We start from the raw sequence: 18,415 nt of genomic DNA, 5'->3' as shown, positions 1-18,415 counted from the left end.
AATTGTGCTATGGATAATGTGCTTAGCACTACACTAGGTGCTATCCAAGATTTGTTTGCCCTCTTTTGCTAATTTGATGATTAAGTCAATCAACATGTAAGAAGTGCCTGTTATGTGATAGGTGCAGGAGATACAAAAATAAACAAGAAACATCACCTAAATTTGACAAACTAGTCTGCAGAAGAAAATTATAGATCATTTCAATGCACTCAATGATATACATCATTTCAATATACTGAAAATATATCATTTCAACATAATGTATGAAGGGTTGTTATCAGAGGTAGGGGTGATATTAAAAACATTAACAACTAACAATAAGGCTTGTGTTTTGTTAACAACCACATGGTACAAACACTGACCAATCAGCCACATGGCTGCATCGAGGTGCTGAACACCCCTTGCTGTGCTAAATGTTACTCGTTAGTTGCTCGATCATAAAGCCATGGCAGGATATATAGATGGAAAGGCTTCAACGGGTACTGACAAATAAAAAAAGTTATAGACAACCAAGAAACATGATCAGATATTTCCAAAGGATTACTTTGGTGGCCAAGTAAAGGGCAGAAGGAGAGAAGACACAGTCAAGACTGAAGAGGGTAGAACCTACCTTAGAGCACGCTCCTAAGTGCAGTAATGAGAATGTGGAACAGAGATGACAGACAGCCAGAAGGATCTTTTCTTTAAGCCTTCGTTTTAAATTGTTATAGATCCAAATTATAAATAAAATCTGGTCAAATCATAGTTAATTTTACAAAGGTGTCTATGCCTAACATAATTTACTACACTAATAGTATATAAATGGATAATATAGCCTTTTAAATCAGATACATGGCTCTCTTAAGACCTAGATCTCTGCAGGCCAAAATATACAGGTGGCTTGATTTTCACTTGATTTAACTATTTCATTATTTATAGGACACATTTATCTTAAACTTTTATCAGTATAGTATTTGAAAGTAATTTACTTCAAGAAGTAAAAGCTGTGACTGACTTAGAAGACTCTACTTTTAAAACTAACTCTTGATATGTTATGAACCTGACTTCCTTAGTTAAGTTTCTTTATAACTATAACTATAACTTTATTTCATTCTTCTCTAAATTAAAATATAAGCTACTCTTAGAAAAAAAAAAAGCCTGCCTATCTTAGCCTTTAGTATTTATTACTGGACAATCGTTCCCATAAATTCAGGGACTGTCTTGAAGGTACTTAAATTCCAAACTAAATTTCAGCATATGGAAAAAATATAAAAGCAATAAAACTAGCATTGAAAAGATGATAAATTGTGTTAGAAAGTTTAATACTTTAAAGCAAAATAGGAAGAAAAAGAAACAAGGTTAACTGCTACTGAATTCTCCACCTGAATATTCCAAGGGCACCTTAAATACAACCTGTTGTAACATCTTTTCCTACTTCTAGATTGTCATTCAATCCACCCAATCAATCAAATTAGAAATCCGGGACTTTCCTTCAACTCTTCCCTTTATGTAACCTTCCATATCCAGTTGGCAAACTGATCTTCGAAAAATCTATCCCTTACTCTGTATCTCCATTGCTGCTGCTTTGATCCAGGCCCCCAAAACTTGCCTCTTAACCGTTTCAACTCCTCCTCCCTGCTTGTACCATTCTAATCCACCCTAGAGAATGAGCTTTCTAAGATGTAAAGCTGATTTATTTTATTTCCTCTACAAAGACATCGCTCTGCTGACAAGATAAAATCCAAATCTATCCTGCAAAGCCCTATTCCACCCATCCAGCTTTATCTCTTGCAACAACTCTCATCCCCGCCGAGTCACACAGAACTATTTGAAGTACCCTAAAACATGCCATTGAGGTTTTATAACTTCATATTTTTTGCTGATAAGTGAACAAATTTGGTAGGGACAGAAGAGACTGTCTCAGGCAACCTTCTATTCACCTTCTAAGATTTAGCTCAAGCATCACCCTCCTTTAAGAAGCTTACCTGACTCTCCACCCTGACCTCAAGCAAAATCGAGCAGGATCAACCACCCCTTCATTTGCACCCCAGGGTAGCCAGGGCAGTCTTCCTTCACAGCACCTCCAACACTCCTGCATTTATGTAATTATCTGTCCTCATTACACTGAGAGCTTCCTGAAGGACAGGAACTATGACACTTATCTTTCTAGCTCTGCACTCAGTACCCCTCCTGACACATAACTAGTGTTTCATAAATTTCTGTGGCTTAATGAGCAGATTTTAAAATTACCACTCCTTACTTACCAAACTGAAACTGCTGGTTGTCCATGAGGCGAATAGATGCAGGAGCACACCTCTGTTTTAAAAAGAAAACAATATGATACAATTTAATGTGGTAAAGATAGACAAGTAGAATATGAATGTCATATTTCTGTATTTGAGATCAAGAGCTTAGTTCCTCAGACAAGAAAAAAATCTTAACTTTTTATATAATGATACAAAGACAAATAAAACATCAGCAGCTTCTATAAAATATTTGGCATACACACATATGTTGCCAGATCTTTAATTTATCTGCAACAAGATCTGCTTAATGCCTAGCAAAGACCTAGAGAATTAACTAAATGAAATACTAGGCCTCAAAGTAGATTATTTTAGAAGAAAGTAGAAATTTAAAAAACTAAAATCAATGCCTGGAGCATTATGCCATTTATGAACTATAATGTGTCATCACGTTCTTATACACTTTTAAAATGAGGAAGATGATGGTGGAACTTTTGTGGGTTTTAAAAAATTATCTGCGAAGTCTTCATAGATAAGTCTAGAAATTGTTCTTTCTTTTTATGCCTTCTTATAGTCCATTTTAAATAGAAAAACTATCCTAAGTGTCCAGAATTCTAAGACCTTTCAAGGTTACTCGTATGAAAATAGCAATAAAACCTTGAAGCATAAGATTATGTACTTAAAACTGCACCAGTTATATTTATTTAGGCATATGCTAAAAGCTGCAAGGAAAGAAAAACAAGGAAACTATATATTCATATTAATTTTGTGATGTTAAAAACTACAATACAGGGGCTGGCCCAGTGGCGCAGCAGTTAAGTGAGCACGCTCCACTGTGGTGGCCCAGGGTTCGCACGTTGGGATCCCAGGCACGCTCTGATGCACCGCTTGTCAAGCCATGCTGTGGCGGCGTCCCATATAAAGTAGAGGAAGATGGGCACGGATGTTAGCCCGGGGCCAATCTTCCTCAGCAAAAAAGAGGAGGATTGGTATCAGATGTTAGCTCAGGGCTGATCTTCCTCACAAAAAAATAAAATAAAATAAATAAAAACTACAATACAAACACTAGCAAGGTTTGAGTTAGCTACAATTTTTCCATAGAACTAAAGCGCTCTGCACTCTAAATGGGATTTTTATTTTCTATGCAAATTTTAACATGGTTAAACTTCTACTGAGAGTGCTTTTAGACCACAAAATTTTGATTCATGTCATAAATTTTTTAAACATTTACCTGAGTAATAACATTTATCAGTAAAATTTGTATCAACAACCTTGAGATTTATGAGAATCACTCAGAGGAAGAAAACTTAACACACATCTTAAATGTGCATTACAACATTTTTGCCATTATTTGCTTTTAATTGAACAAATACTTAATTTTATAAAAACACTCACAATAAACATTTTATTTCACCCAACAAAATGACTAGTTAGATTTTTATTTTGAACACTATACAACTCATTTACTCACCTTTGATACTAAGGGTGAGATAATTCGATCTATATATAAAAAAGTCACTGCCATATCTAAAGAAACAGTATTGGGTAACTTTATACACACTGCATAATAATAGCCGATTGCCTTACAATTTATATAATCCTATGGCTTCCAAGCTGCTTTCACATGACTTTATTTAATATAAGAAACAACCCTGTCAGGGTAGCAGAACTGGTATTATCCCCATTTTACAGGTGAGGAAACAAGAACCAGAGAGATTGAAAGACTTGCCAGAGGTCAGATGATTGTTTAAACAGTAAACATAGAACTAGGACCAAGATATCCTGACTGCTAGATAAGCAGTATTTCAAATGCACCACAGAGCATCCAAACAAATCACTTAAAACACACACACAAACACATATACACAACAGCTTTAAAGTCATATAAACAAAAATTACAACAAAACTATCTTATTTGCTATTTGGTGATCTTATTAAAAGTATAATAATTATAAAATAAAATTTAAAAATCTACCACCTAGGTAATTTCAAATCTTGGTATAAAGCTATCTTTGTAGTTGGGTTAATGTTTCTAAAAATGTTACCAGTTTCCAAAATACTAAAGGAAAATCAATTTTCCTGAAATGCTTTAATAAAACGGGCATATCAACTTCTAATAAAACATATGAAGCCTGATTAGACCAAATTTCTTTTCTTTATAAAATAAATAGAATATCATATAACATACATATTTACATGTTTTGGCTTCAGCACACCAGTAAAATATGAGAAAGAATTCAGAGCCATTCTGTCATTATTAGAAAAAGAAAACTTTTAAATTCCTACCAACAACTTGTAAATTCTATCTGCTACTGCAACCCAGATTCTACTTCACCTGTATCTACAGTAGCTGCTATTAATGAAAACAAGCAGCACGGGTACACACACATCAGAAAATGGGAAAAAAGTATATTACATTTAGTATAGTAAACTTCTAGCAGAATTCAATCTCTAAAACAACTAAAATGCAATATGTAGGCCATGATAAAATCTTGGTTTGAAAACACCATCCACAAAATACATCTTGGGGCCAACTGGAATAATCTGATTATAGAATGAATATTAGATGGCATTAAGAAACTACTGCTGATTGTCTTAGAATGGTATTATGGTCATAAAGAAGAACACCTTTATTTTTAGGAGATGTATGCTGAAGTATTTATAGATCAAGTGTCATGTTGTCAGCAACTTAATTTCAAATAGTCCAGAAAACATATATACAAACAAATAAAACAAGAGCAAAAAGTTAACAACTGTTGAATATACAAGATGGATATTCAGGTGATCATTGTACTACTCCTTCAAAGTTTCTGTTTGCTTAACACTTTCAAATTAAAAAATTGGAAAAATAAGTAAGAAAGCTTCAGGGCACTTGCACATATAGGAACCGATATTCAATAATATTGAACATGATTTTAACTTGACAGCTGAGTCACATAAACTAGTCAGTCATCTACTATTCCTATTTATACTGATGCAGAGTAGATGGTTACAGACAAATACCATCAAAAAAGAATAAGAAGCTAAAGAAAGTTTTTTGTATCTAGATAATAAATATTAAATTAGTTTTCAACATTGTCTTTTTAAAAATTATCAAAAGAAATCAACAGCTTTTTTAAGTCTCATTTTTTAAGAGTGCTACATTTTTTAAAAGTCAGTAAATAGAGTTTTTCAGTTATTGTCACAAGTAAATTCTCATAAGTAAAGCACTCAAATTAAAAAATAGCATCTATACTGTTTTATGATCCTCTGGCAATTGATGATTTGTAAACCACTGTGCATCACTCTAAAAATACAAAGCAGGAAAAGTTTTTCAGAATTTTAAATTCAAAGTTGCCACTACAGCTAATTAAATAGAAGTTCCTATAATCAAGACTAAAATATGTTACTGTTTTTAAAAAACAACACTCAATCTGTGTTACTATACCTATAGTTAAGATTAGGTTATGTTTCAATTGCTATTAAAAAAACTCAAACTATTTCCTTTAAAAGTCAGAGACATCACAAATTCTGAGAATTTGAGCTCTAAATTCACTCCCACGCTATTCAATTACGTTATGGTGAGAGTATTCCTCATAGATGAGGAAAGGGGAAAAGGGTCCTTGAGTTAAAGTGACCTCTGGTGGTAGGTGATCAGAACTGACCTGAGAGGAAACATTTTTACCAAGTAATTTTAATGGTGGGTTAATGACACATTCAGGGAATTTAAAGAACATTCAAACAAAATTGCATACTCGAACTGGAGTTAATGAAATAATTGTTTTCTTTCCTACTATGATAAATGCGCCCTTACTAGAATCTCTCATGTCACCTGACTTGTACCTGAAGTGTACTTTATATTGACTAAATAGTCTGAAAAGATATGAGAAAACTCAATATGGACTAATAACAAAATATCAATATCTTTGTTTTATCTGAGAAAAGAAGAAATAAATAACTACAATGACCTCAAAGCACAGTTATACGACTGACTAAGTCAAATTGTTGACCATTTCTTCCCTTTAATGATGCTACAATCAGGAATTTACTTGAATATATAACCTGAAAAATAAAAAACAACCACTCTGATTAGTCTTATTTACTCAGTAGAATTCTCTGCACTAACTTAAAAAGTAACAGATTTCTCAATCAAATCATCTTCTCCAAAAAATAGTCCTCATAAGAAACACATCAAAAGATTTCTGCAAAATTTGCTTTTATGGAACTAAGTCATATTTCTTTCTTGTCACAGAGAAAACCAGAACTTGCACTTCATATGAGACACATTATTCGAGAATGTGTCTCTTAGTTTATTAGTTACCGGCAAAAGAAATTCAGTATTAACATATTTTAAATGTCTGCTGGATTTCTACTATTCTAACTTCATAAGGATAACCTGTAACATATGAGCACTAAATGGTAGTCCTATATCTCCGGTACCTTGGTTAAAGAATAAATCATCCTTGAATTAAAAGGTTTGTTTCTTCAAGAAGTAAATCAAACTTTGTGTGTAGACTCTAGAACGGCCCAAATTCCTGAGCCTTAAGACTATTCTGGAGATAGTCTACTAATCTCATACTGTATCAGAAGCCAATGCTTCAGTACCAAACCCCTCATACATAGCTATACAAAAATTTAAACACAAAATTTATCATGATATACAAAATCCTTAAGGATTATTAGGAGACAGAAACCATGTCTACTTAGCTTACATAATACCCATTGCACTACGTTGGACATAAAGATAAGAGTATACTATCTCACATAAAAGAAACATAATAAAATAAATTAATAAAAAAGTTCAAAAAAGGATATGTGAAAGAAGAGAATTCTGTTAAATGCAAATTTCTAGATATAAAAGCTCAAAATACAGACAGAATTAATTCTTCCTCTAACTAATAAATCAGAATTGATACCACAGATGAAATCATACAATATTTAAGGTTATTGGTATAACTAGTTAATCTTATTGGAAATGACATACTGGCTTACAGCTAGGAGTCTACATTGTAAACAACAAGAGTTTTTTTTAACAAGAGAATTATCTCTTGGTTTTAAAGAATGAAATAAAGCACAGAGTAGATATTTCCCTCCACTTATATTAAGAGAAGGGCCAAAAGTTAATGTCAAACAGTCTCCTAGTCATAATTTTATATTTTCAGTTTAGTAAAGGTATAATGACTTGTTCTGAGTAGCTCCTGGTCAAGAGGATGTCTTATAACCGTCCTCGATTTGAATACATTTTGCTGGATCACACAGTAAAGAATCCAATTAACCAAACATTTGGCTAGGTTATTCTCTCTGCTTTCAGAGGGAAAGAAATACGACACAAAAAAATGATTTAAAATAACAATTCCATTTTCTATATGTAACAAATTATTTATAAGAATTATTGCTGAATATGAAATTTTAAATGTTTTATAATGTAAGTGCTAAACCTAACTCCTTTCAATTTTTTGAACCTCTCTAGGATAAAGCAAGTTGAAAACAGAACAATTCAGAATTGAGATATAACATTCTGAGGTGTCAGACGTGAACTATGTATTTCTTCCCAAATTATGGTCTACACTCACTAGAAAAAAACACACTATCAGTTTAAAATTGTTTCTAAAATAAAAGTGATGGTAGGTATAAAGGGCCAACCCTTGTCAAAAGGTAGTGAGAGGAAAAGCTGCCTTTTAATCTTTAATTCTAAAAACCTAGTTCTGATGCTGAGAAAGATAGCTTTCAGAGGAATGCATACTAATCCATGCTACACATACAGTCAGTGTTTCCTCTTAATGGAACAAATGGTCCTCTCTCGATACCATAGGGCATAACTCCTAAGTTTTTACTGGAGAGGAAAAAAACCCCAAACTTCAAAAATTGCTTTTGAGCTTGTTGCAACACTCAGTTTTCCCTTCAAACCTTATAAAGACATCACTGCCATTTTTAAACAAACAATAAAAGAGAGTAATAAAATATTATATCTGATACTGATATTCTGATTTAAAAACACAGTTTTCCCCTCTTGAGAGTCTACAGTAGGAAATCTACTTTCAGAGAAAGTCTTAAAAGTCACTTACCCATCTACTGAGTAAAGTTGGAGACTATAGTGAATTGCCACTTATGAGATAGAATCACATTAATCTTCCACTAAATCTTCCTTTTTACCTCCTCATAAGGCACTGAAGTATTGAAAGAGGACAATTCCTCACATGGACAAAGATCAGATGAGAGACCTTAGTAGAATCCTTCTGCTACCAGTATAAGGTTGCTTAATTTATTTCCTTCAGTAAGAATAGTGATGAAAATATACACAGAGCCCACTTTGCTATTTGTGAACAACCATGTATGTTCCTTTCCAAAAGATACTCATCCAAAATACAGTTCCCCATGTCAAATGCAACTTGAGTCTGAAAATATTGTAAAAATGAAAGTGCTATGAAATGACAGTGAGGAATTACAAGCAGCCAACTCACTATTCAATCAAGAATTTGGCACAACCATAAACCATGTACCATCTATTTTAATGGATCTTAATTCTCCTGCTATCAGCTAAAATTCCAAACTACAAATTGAACGACGACTAGTGCCAAAACCTGATAATTTTCTCAATTTTTCTGTCTGAGAATATTGTTACAAAGCAGGGCAGCACAATCAGCACCATTCTTGACATGAGATTTGTACACTCTGTAAAATAATATATAAATGCTCCCAAACCATAATACTAGCATTTACCCATTTCCAGGGAAGATAAACATTAACGCTTCTCTACACGTGCATTATCACAGGAGTAAAATGTGCAGGTTCTCCAAACAGTGGAATATTTCCAAATCCCAGTAACTACTCTTAGCAATTGTTTCATTCATAAGAGCAATATTTAAGAATAAAATATTATCTACCTAGGCTTTTAAATCAGTTTCAACTAAGGCAAGCTTTCTAGTCACATGCCATTTATGTCTCTAAAAAACTGTCTTAGTACACAGACCCAAATAATTAAAACTATAGATTAAAAAGGAGCTTTCTTTTTCATCTGTTTTTTAACCACAGGGTGGCACTTTCTATTAATCATCACCTTTATTTATTCCAAGATATATATCCAACATAGTTTGATGTAGTGAATTTAGATTATGGTCATTGTATGAATATCCAAAGAATTTTTTTAACAAACTAAAGGGCAACTTATATTGACCTATGCAAGATGAAGGAAAATTTCACTCCCTGCTTTTCATTAACACAAGTAGCTCTTCTTCTGTTACTTTCTATCAGGGGCATATTAAATTGTAACAAAAACTGCATCAGAGTGTACCAACTATTTATGTTTAAATCAAATGTTTCCATTTTAATGAAATTATAAACTTAGGATTTTGATACATTTGTACATCATTTCCATTAATGAAACCTAAGGTATATTTACATGTGAGTATTTGCAATGTGGAAAAGCAAATGGAGCACTTAGAAAAGCATAAAATATGTCCACCTCTACTCCAAAGATCAGATAACAGCACTTTTTAACAAGTCTACTAAATCTGTGTTCTACAGAGTGGACATAGTGTGTGAAGGGGCAGAGCTGGCCAACATAGACTGAATGTGACCTTTTAAGATCTTTTGTTGAAAATACATACAAATCAGACTAGTTTTATAAATTCTATAACTATTTTTAAAAATCTAATTTGGCATTCATGCTTATTTTCCCATAAAAAAGAGGCAATAATGGTCAATTAAAAAGATGTCATTCAAAACTCGAACAAGAGAGATAATATGAAGTACATCTTTAATAATACAGCTTTTTGGGGGGCAGAAATAGTCAAGCTTGACAAAGATGAAAATTAAATATAAATGAAAATACTTAACACAAAGAATAAATTATAATACAAAGTGAAAATCTTGGAATAAAAAAAATCACTCATTAAGGAAGATTTGAAATTAACAAGAAAATATAATCTATTTATGGAAAATGTTAGGTTTTGTTTTGATTTTTAATTGGTGAACCTATGGTTATTTTCTTAAAAAAAAAAAAAACAAAAAACCTAGCTTTCCATTCTTCTAGGTATTAACTCATAGGCAAAACCATAAGGCTCTGCAAATACTTCTTTTATTTCTTAATACCTGGTATCTTAAATTTGAAATTACTTTCCTTGGCCTTTAAGTGATGAAAAGTTTTAGCAACAAGTATTTGAACTCTACGGCTCAGTGCTCAGATATTTACTCCTAAAACTTATTTCCACTACTCCTTTAGTCAATAATCCTGCTTTTCAACATTACTGCCATCTCATTATTTTAGCAAACACAGCATAATACTTACTATACATACAGTCTAGCTCTCTAACCATAACATAATATCCCCAAAGATCTAGTGAATTAGGAGCTCTTATGTAAGGATTTCAACTGTTAACACTCATTTCTGTTTTAACACCACCAAAATAACCTGCCACAAGTTCAAGATTGTTCATTCCAGGACAATACTTTTTTTTTAAACCTTCTTCCCAACCAGGAGTAAGACAATCAAGATTAAGGGGCATACGGCTAAGTCTTGATGGGGGAAGCAATCTAACTGATAAGTAACTGAAGCTACTTGGAAATTATAAAAATTATCCTTGTCAACTGTTACATTAGGTGATCAGATAGCTGGACTTCCTAAAAGTGGGAAATTGTCAGAAAAAAATGAGTGTCTCAGAAAGCAAAACTGAGTGTATGGAGTAAAGTGCACTGAAAATGGTAAATATGTGGGTAAATATAACAGTGTTTTGTTCATTTTAAATTTCTTTAAAACGTTAATACATAATGCTTCTCTTGGGACGCTGGGAAGATAAGACTCTTCACCACTTTCCATTTCAGTACCTTACAAAGTTCACAATGAATATGGAGTACTTGCTAGATACTGTTCCTCTGCCTCATCAGATCCTCCCTCCACTCTGCTCTGGATACCTAGAAGCTGACCTATATGGGTCACATCAGAAAGCTCCCTTTTCCTCAAGATTCTAGTTGGGTATAGCTGATGGTAAGTATTAAAGAACTCTCAGAGTTTGGAGAAAGCAAGAAGAAAGAGGTTGCAGTATATCCCCTTACTTCCTCCCTGGGAAATGGTGAAATAAGAATTTTTCACAAACCATTGTAGTTCAAACAATGAACCAAAAGCCTAAAAAAATGCAAGAATTTCCACACTGATACACAGAACTAAACACAGAAATAAAATTACTTGGCATTATCTAGTCTTTTAAAAACCTTTGATAATATATCCTTTTTTTTTAAGAAGGGAGGAGAAAATGGGAATTCTTTTTAGATTACAGCTAAACATATTATGTTGTATTATGCTATACTATATTATATTACTTAATTTAAGCTACAGCTTAGGTAATATTATAAAACAAAGTACAGCCTACTAGCAGCACATTCTAAGAATTGATAAAGTTTGATTACTTATATTTAATTTCTAAATTTTTGGGCCACTGATATTCAACCATTTATTTTAATTTCAATAAATGTCTTAATTTAAGAAAAATTAAATATTATTTCAATTAATCACAAAATATCTTACCCAAAAATAACTTAAAACATAACATTCAATAAAAGGCAGAGTCATTCAAAGCCATCACCCAAGTACATATCTTACCTTGGCTTAAAATCCTACAGCACTCTTTAAACCAAGAAATAGATAAAAAATTACTGAAAGAAATAGCAACTGCACTTAAAGGGATGATTTTACAACATTACCATTTCATATAGAACTGGGTAGAAACCACAAATATAACACAACTAAAAATAAAGATTATATGGGATACATCAAAATCAATTATGCAGTAGAATTTTAAAAATATAAATATATATGGGTGGGTTATTTTTTTTTTTACCTGCTTTGCAATTTCTCTTAAACAGGCTACTCCTTGTTCAAAATTAGGGAAAGCTACTGAGCCATACTTTTGGTATTCAGGGATTGGTCTGATTTTTATTGTAGCTTCTGTTACCACACCAAGAGTTCCTGAAAAAGAAGGGGGAATAATCCAATATATCACATGCCAATTTTCTAAATCATATTTAAATCTATTTTATCTATTTAGTCTATTAATTTATTCTATTACTCATATTTAAATCTATTTAATCTGTTCTATGTGGGGAATAATAGCTACTCAAATCTTTTTAGAAAAACAACTGAGCAAATTTTATAATTTCTAAAAAAAATTTTGGAATACATTTTTCTTAGTTAAGTATAAACATTTTAAAACATTTTTAAGGTAACCTTTCTCCAAGAAGGTTACTTTGAAATAATTTTAAAAGTATTACAACTTATTAAAAGAAAAAATATTTGAAAAACAACAGGTTTTTATATCTCATATGCATTCATACAAAAGTATATTTTGATATTTGTGCCTATTTTTACTGTGAGAACAATTTATTGGGGCAAAAAGAACTTAACCTTCTATGAGAACTTAAGATGACAGTAGAAATTAGAGGAACTACCACATCTTGCCTTTTTTCCTAAGAATTCATACAAAGAAAAGACAGAGGCAATACTGAGACGCCCTCGTAAGAAACAAAAAAACAGATACTTCAGCGACAAAATAATTATCATAAATATCTAGCACAACAGGACCACCAATGAAACAAATGTTCTCTTCGTTATCACACAGAGGAGTGGGGGACAAATCAGAGAGGAAAAACACAAGTTAAATATAACTACATGATCTAAAATATCTATGCTAAAATATTTGAAGACACATAATTAAAAACAATTATATTCACAAAGGCAGGCTTTTCAAATCAGTGGTTTTCTGATGGACAAATGGTAGAAATTATTATTAATACTATTAGTAAGTTTTCTGAGAATCATGAAAAAAAGAACAAAGACAGAAATCTTTGAAATTGTAGAACTAATTACAACACTAGAATAAAAAGTATCATAAAAATCAAAGCTTCCAATAAATTTATAATATACCTAAAATAAAATAATATATAGTACAAGATTAAAAACTACTATGAGTCTATAAAAAGTAAATTATATTATATCTGATCACAATATGTTCATCACATATACAAATAATTTCCTACTGAGATATCAAATATGACCCTAGGAAGACTTGTAAAATCACAAAAGCTTTGCAAGTTTGGCCTGATTAATATTTGAATAAAAAATAGATACATCTTGTACATTTTAAAAGATAAAAGTGACTAGACTTTCTCTTTTATTTTAGCATCTATATTGAGATATAATTCACAGCCATAAAATTCACACATTTAAAGTATGAAATTCAACAGTTTTTAGTATAGTCACAGATATATGCAACTATCACTATAATCTAAGTTTAGAACATTTTCATCACCCCAAAAAAGAAACCCTGTACCCATGAAACAGTCATCCTCCATTCCTCCACACACATCTCAGCCACTAGACAACCACTAATCTATTTCTGTCTCTATAAATTTGCCTATTATTGATTATTTCATATAAATAGAATCTTACAATATGTGGTTTTTTGTGACTAGCTTCTTTCATTTAGATGTTTTCAAGGTTCATCCATGTTGTAGCATGTATTAAGTACTTCATTCCTTTTTAATTGTCAAATATTATTCCATTGTATGGTATAACTCATTTTGTCTACCCATTCATCGGGAGACGGACATTTGGGTTTCCTTTTTTTTTTTTTTTTTTTACTAGATTACCAGTTTATTATAAAAGGATACAACTCAGAAACAACCAGATGGAAGAGATGCATAGGGCAAAGTATGGGGGAAGGGGTACTGAGTTTCCACGCCCTCACCAGATACACCACCGTCCCATCACCTCCACGTGTTCACCTAACCAGAAGCTCTCTGAAACCTGTATTTTAGGGATTTTTGTGGAGGCTTCACTACATAGGCATGACTGATGAAACCATTGGTCATTGTTGACTAATTCAACATCCAGCTCCTCTCCCCTCCCCAGAGGTCAGGGGGTGGGGCTGAAAGTTCCAGAGGTTTCCACTTTTTGGTTACTATGAATAATGCTTCCGTGAACATACGTGTACAAGTTTTTGTGTGGACATATGTTTTCCTTTCTCTTGGATATATACATGAAAGCTTTCTCAATTTCAGAGAACACTTTGATTCTGTTCCATATAACACCCTGCCCTAAGCTACCTTTTCCTGAGGCTAAGTTCCAGGTGAGTGTAGCCAAGGGTGGGAGTGCTCACTTCTTGCATCCAGCCTTAACTGGTGGGACAGAGGCACTACTTTGAGTGGTGTGCTAATACTGGGGTCCTAATCACTTGCCCTAGCTCGTAAAAGGCTGATACCTTGATAGGAGAAGCAAACTGAGAAGACCTACCTTCTTTCTTCCTTTCCCACAGCACTCAGCTCCTAAAGCAGGGGTGTCTTCAGAGAAAAGCATGCCATTGTCCCCACCCTACCTCCAGAGTCATGGCTCAGAGACTTTGTCTGAGAGGAGAAACGAGCCATAAAACAGCTCCTAATCTCTTTCCAAAAGAAATTATTTTCAACAGAGCGTGGAGAAGTTCAAGTCTAAGAACACTCATGAAAACAGTGGAGGATGTGGTAAAAGGCAATTGGAAGGATATAGGTAAATTTACTGGAGATACAAGCTAAACTGTAGGCCAGGTAGTCTGCCTGGGTAGAAACAGTGGAGATGCTGGAAGTCCTAGCTAGAGTAATCAGGCAAGAAAAAGAAATAAAAGGCATCAGAATTGAAAAAGAAGAAGTAAAATTGTCTCTATTTGCAGATGTCATGATTTTATATAGAGAGAATCTTAAAGATTCAACCAAAAAACTGTTAGAATTAATCAACAAATTCAGTAAAGTTGCAGGATACAAAATTAACATACAAAAATCAGTACCATTTCTATACACCAACAATGAATTTTCTGAAAAAGAAATCAAGACATCTATCCCATTTACAATAGCATCAAAGACAATAAAATACTTAGGAATAAATTTAACCAAGGAGATGAAAGATTTCTACTGTGAAAACTACAAGACACTGATGAAAGAAATCAAAGAAGACACAAATAAATGGAAAGGTATCCTGTGTTCATGGTTTGGAAGAACTTATATTGTTAAAATGTCAATACTACCAAAAGCCATCTATAGATTCAATGCAATCCCTATTAAGATTCCAATGGCATTTTTTACAGAAATAGAAAAAAACACTCCTCAAATTTGTATAAAACCACAAAAGACCCCATATAGCCAAAGAAATCTTGAGAAAGAACAACAAAGCAGGAAGCATCACACTTCCTGATTTCAAGCTATACTATAAAGCTACAGTAATAAAAACAGTATGGTACGGGCATTAAAACAGACAAATAGACCAGTGGAACAGAATTAAGAGCTCAGAAATAAACCCAAGCATATGCAGTCAACTAATACTTGACAAGAGAGTCAAGAATACTCAATGGAGAAGAGTCTCTTCAATAAATGGTGCTAGGAAAACTGGATATTCACATGTAAAAGAATGCAACTTGACTCCTATCTTACACCACCCACAAAAATTAATTCAAAAAGAGTTAAATGTAAGACCTGAAACCACGAAGCTCTTAGAAGAAAACATAAGAAAAAAGCTCCTTGACATGGGTCCTGGTAATGATTTTTTGGAAATCACACTTAAAGCACAAGCAACAAAATCAAAAACAAGTAGGACTATATCAAACTAAAAAGCTTCTGCAGAGCAAAAGAAACCATCAACAAAATGAAAAGACAACCTACGGAATGGGAAAAAATATTTGCAAACCACATATCTAATAAGGGGTTAATATCCAAAATATATAAAGAACTCACATAACTTTATAGCAAAAAACAAATAATCCAATCAAAAAATGGGCAAAGGACCTGAACAGACATTTTTCCAAAGAAGATATACGAATGGCCAACAAGTACATGAAAAGATGCTCAACATCACTATTCATTAGGAAAATGCAAACTAAAACCACAATGAGCTACCGCCTCACACCTGTTAGAATGGCCATCATCAAAAAGACAAGAGATAACGAATGCTGGCGTGGATGTGGAGAAAAGGGAACCCTATGTGCAGTGTTGGTGGTTCTGTAAATTGGTACAGCCACTCTGGAAAACAGTATGGAAGATCCTCAAAAAATTAAAAATAGAACTATCATATGATCCAGCAATTCCACTTCTGGGAACATATTCAAGGGAAACGAAAACACTAACTTAAAAAGATATCTGCAACCTCATGTTCCCAGCAGCATTATTTACAATAGCCAAGACACGGAAACAATCTAAGTGTCCACCAATGGATGAATAGATAAAGGAGGTGTGGTATATATATACAATGCAATACTATTCAGCCACAAAAACAAGAAAATCCTATCATTTGTGACAATGTGGATTGACCTCGAAGGCATTATGCGAAGTGAAATAAGTCAAAGAAAGACAAATACTATATGATATCACTTACATGTGTAATCTTAAAAAAATAAATAAATATGGGGCTGCCCCAGTGGTGTAGTGGTTAAGTTCATGTGCTCTGCTTTGGCGGCCCAGGGTTCACGGGTTCAGATCCCGGGCGTGGACCTACACACCACTCATAAAGCCATGCTGTGGCAGTGTCCTACATACAAAATAGAGGAAGATTGGCACAGATGTTAGCTCAGTGACAATCTTCCTCAAGTAAAAAGAGCAAAATTGGCAACAGATGTTAGCTCAAGGCCAATCTTCCTCACCAAAAATAAAAATAAATAAACAATAAAAACACACCAAATTCATAGAAAAAGAGATCAGACTTGTAGTTACCAGAGGCAGGGGCAAGGAAGGGAAATTGGAGGAAGGTAATCAAAAGGCACAAACTTCCAATATTAAGATAAGTAAGTACTAGGGACATAATGCACAACATGATGAGCACAGTTAACACTGCTGTACGATATGTAGAAAAGTTAAGACAGTAGATCCCAAGAGTTCTTATCACAAGGAGAATTCTTTTTCTTTTCTTTTTTTATTGTATCTATATGAGATGATTGATGTTAACTAAACCTATTGTGGTAATCATTTCACAATATATGTAAATCAAACCATCATGCTGTGTACCTTAACCTTCTACAGTGATGTATGTCAATTATTTCTCAATAAAACTGGGGAAAAAAAGAAATAGTGGGGAAGACCCCTCCCAGGCTCAGAAAAAATCTCGAATACTAACCTCAGGAACTACCCCTTCTAAGGAATACACTTTAAATGGGTGAATTTCATGGTATGTGAATTATATCTCAATAAAGCTGCTAAAAAAAAGAAATAACCACTATAAGTTACTTAATTCTCAGAATGAATTACAAAGGAAATTTCAGAGTTATCTTCTTAAACAAAGAGCTACCAGCCATATATTACATAAAGAGGGAAATTTTTAGAAATAGGTATCTCACACTATAGAAGGAGTCTAAAAGAACTACTAAACCTTTGCCAGAAAAGAGGCAACAGGCTGACAGGTAAACAGTTAGTACTATGCTGTCTCCTCATCCACCAGCACAGATTTATCTATCACACCTATTCTTTCTTACCAAGACAAGTAGTATCACTTTAATTTTTAAAGTTGCTCATTTTCTTACCACTATACAGACACCATCACTAAGCTTATTTGTAATTCTTTCTACTCTTTCCAACACTTTTAGAAGTTCCTGGTAGTCTTAGAATTAACACCTCATCTTAAAAGTTGTTTCTACAAATAAATTGAAATTTGTCAGGAGGCCTAAGCCTCTAAAGACAAGAATCGTCTTTTCCATTTACCCTAATCTGCCCACATATGATCAAAAACTTTAATAAATACTTGCTCCAACTCAAAAGTCACAAGGTTGAAATTCATTAAGGAAAAGAAGGTCAGTATAAGCCTTTATTTTAGACAGAAAATTTTTCTATTTAAAACTAAACTCCAAGTTCCCAGCTTTTTGTGAAATATTTCCTTACATCTGAGAAATGAAGCCATTTGAAAATATTTCTTTGAATTAAAGCACATAATATAATCTAAATATAATCCAATCTAAATATAACCTAAATATAATCCAAAGAAAAACTGTAAACCATTTAAATGCCAATCAATGAGGGTCTAGTTAAATACAATAGAGTACATCCAAGTATTGGAATATCTGGTAGCTGTCAAAAAGAACGAAGTGACTCTAAATGTGATGATATGATATAAGCTTTATAAAATTAAGTGTAAACCAAGGAGTAATAAACTCCCATTTGTGTTTTTAAAAATACATACATATATGCTTATATATGGCAATAGTGTTTACTCTGGG

General features: G+C 33.0%; 1 protein-coding gene across 5 annotated transcripts in view; it reads right to left on the bottom strand.

The window, feature by feature from the left end:
- The window catches only part of AGPS (alkylglycerone phosphate synthase), a 404,117-nt gene that overhangs the window by 44,693 nt on the left and 341,009 nt on the right, over positions 1-18,415 (bottom strand). For 4 of the 5 annotated variants that reach the window (XM_087435433.1, XM_004426664.3, XM_087435431.1 and 1 more), the window contains 2 exons: positions 12,035-12,162; positions 2,244-2,295 (listed from right to left, as the gene is read on the bottom strand). In XM_087435433.1, the coding sequence (XP_087291559.1) occupies positions 2,244-2,295; positions 12,035-12,162 (180 nt within the window). The remainder of the gene's footprint in view (positions 1-2,243; positions 2,296-12,034; positions 12,163-18,415) is intronic. The other variant, XM_087435430.1, reaches the window with a different exon arrangement.

The sequence above is a fragment of the Ceratotherium simum genome, chromosome 9 (genome assembly GCF_057802395.1).
Source record: "Ceratotherium simum simum isolate JZ-2026a chromosome 9, ASM5780239v1, whole genome shotgun sequence".
Taxonomy (NCBI): domain Eukaryota; kingdom Metazoa; phylum Chordata; class Mammalia; order Perissodactyla; family Rhinocerotidae; genus Ceratotherium; species Ceratotherium simum.
The sequence above is the reverse complement of the archived record's forward strand: the minus strand, read 5'-3'. Positions and strand labels throughout refer to the sequence as shown.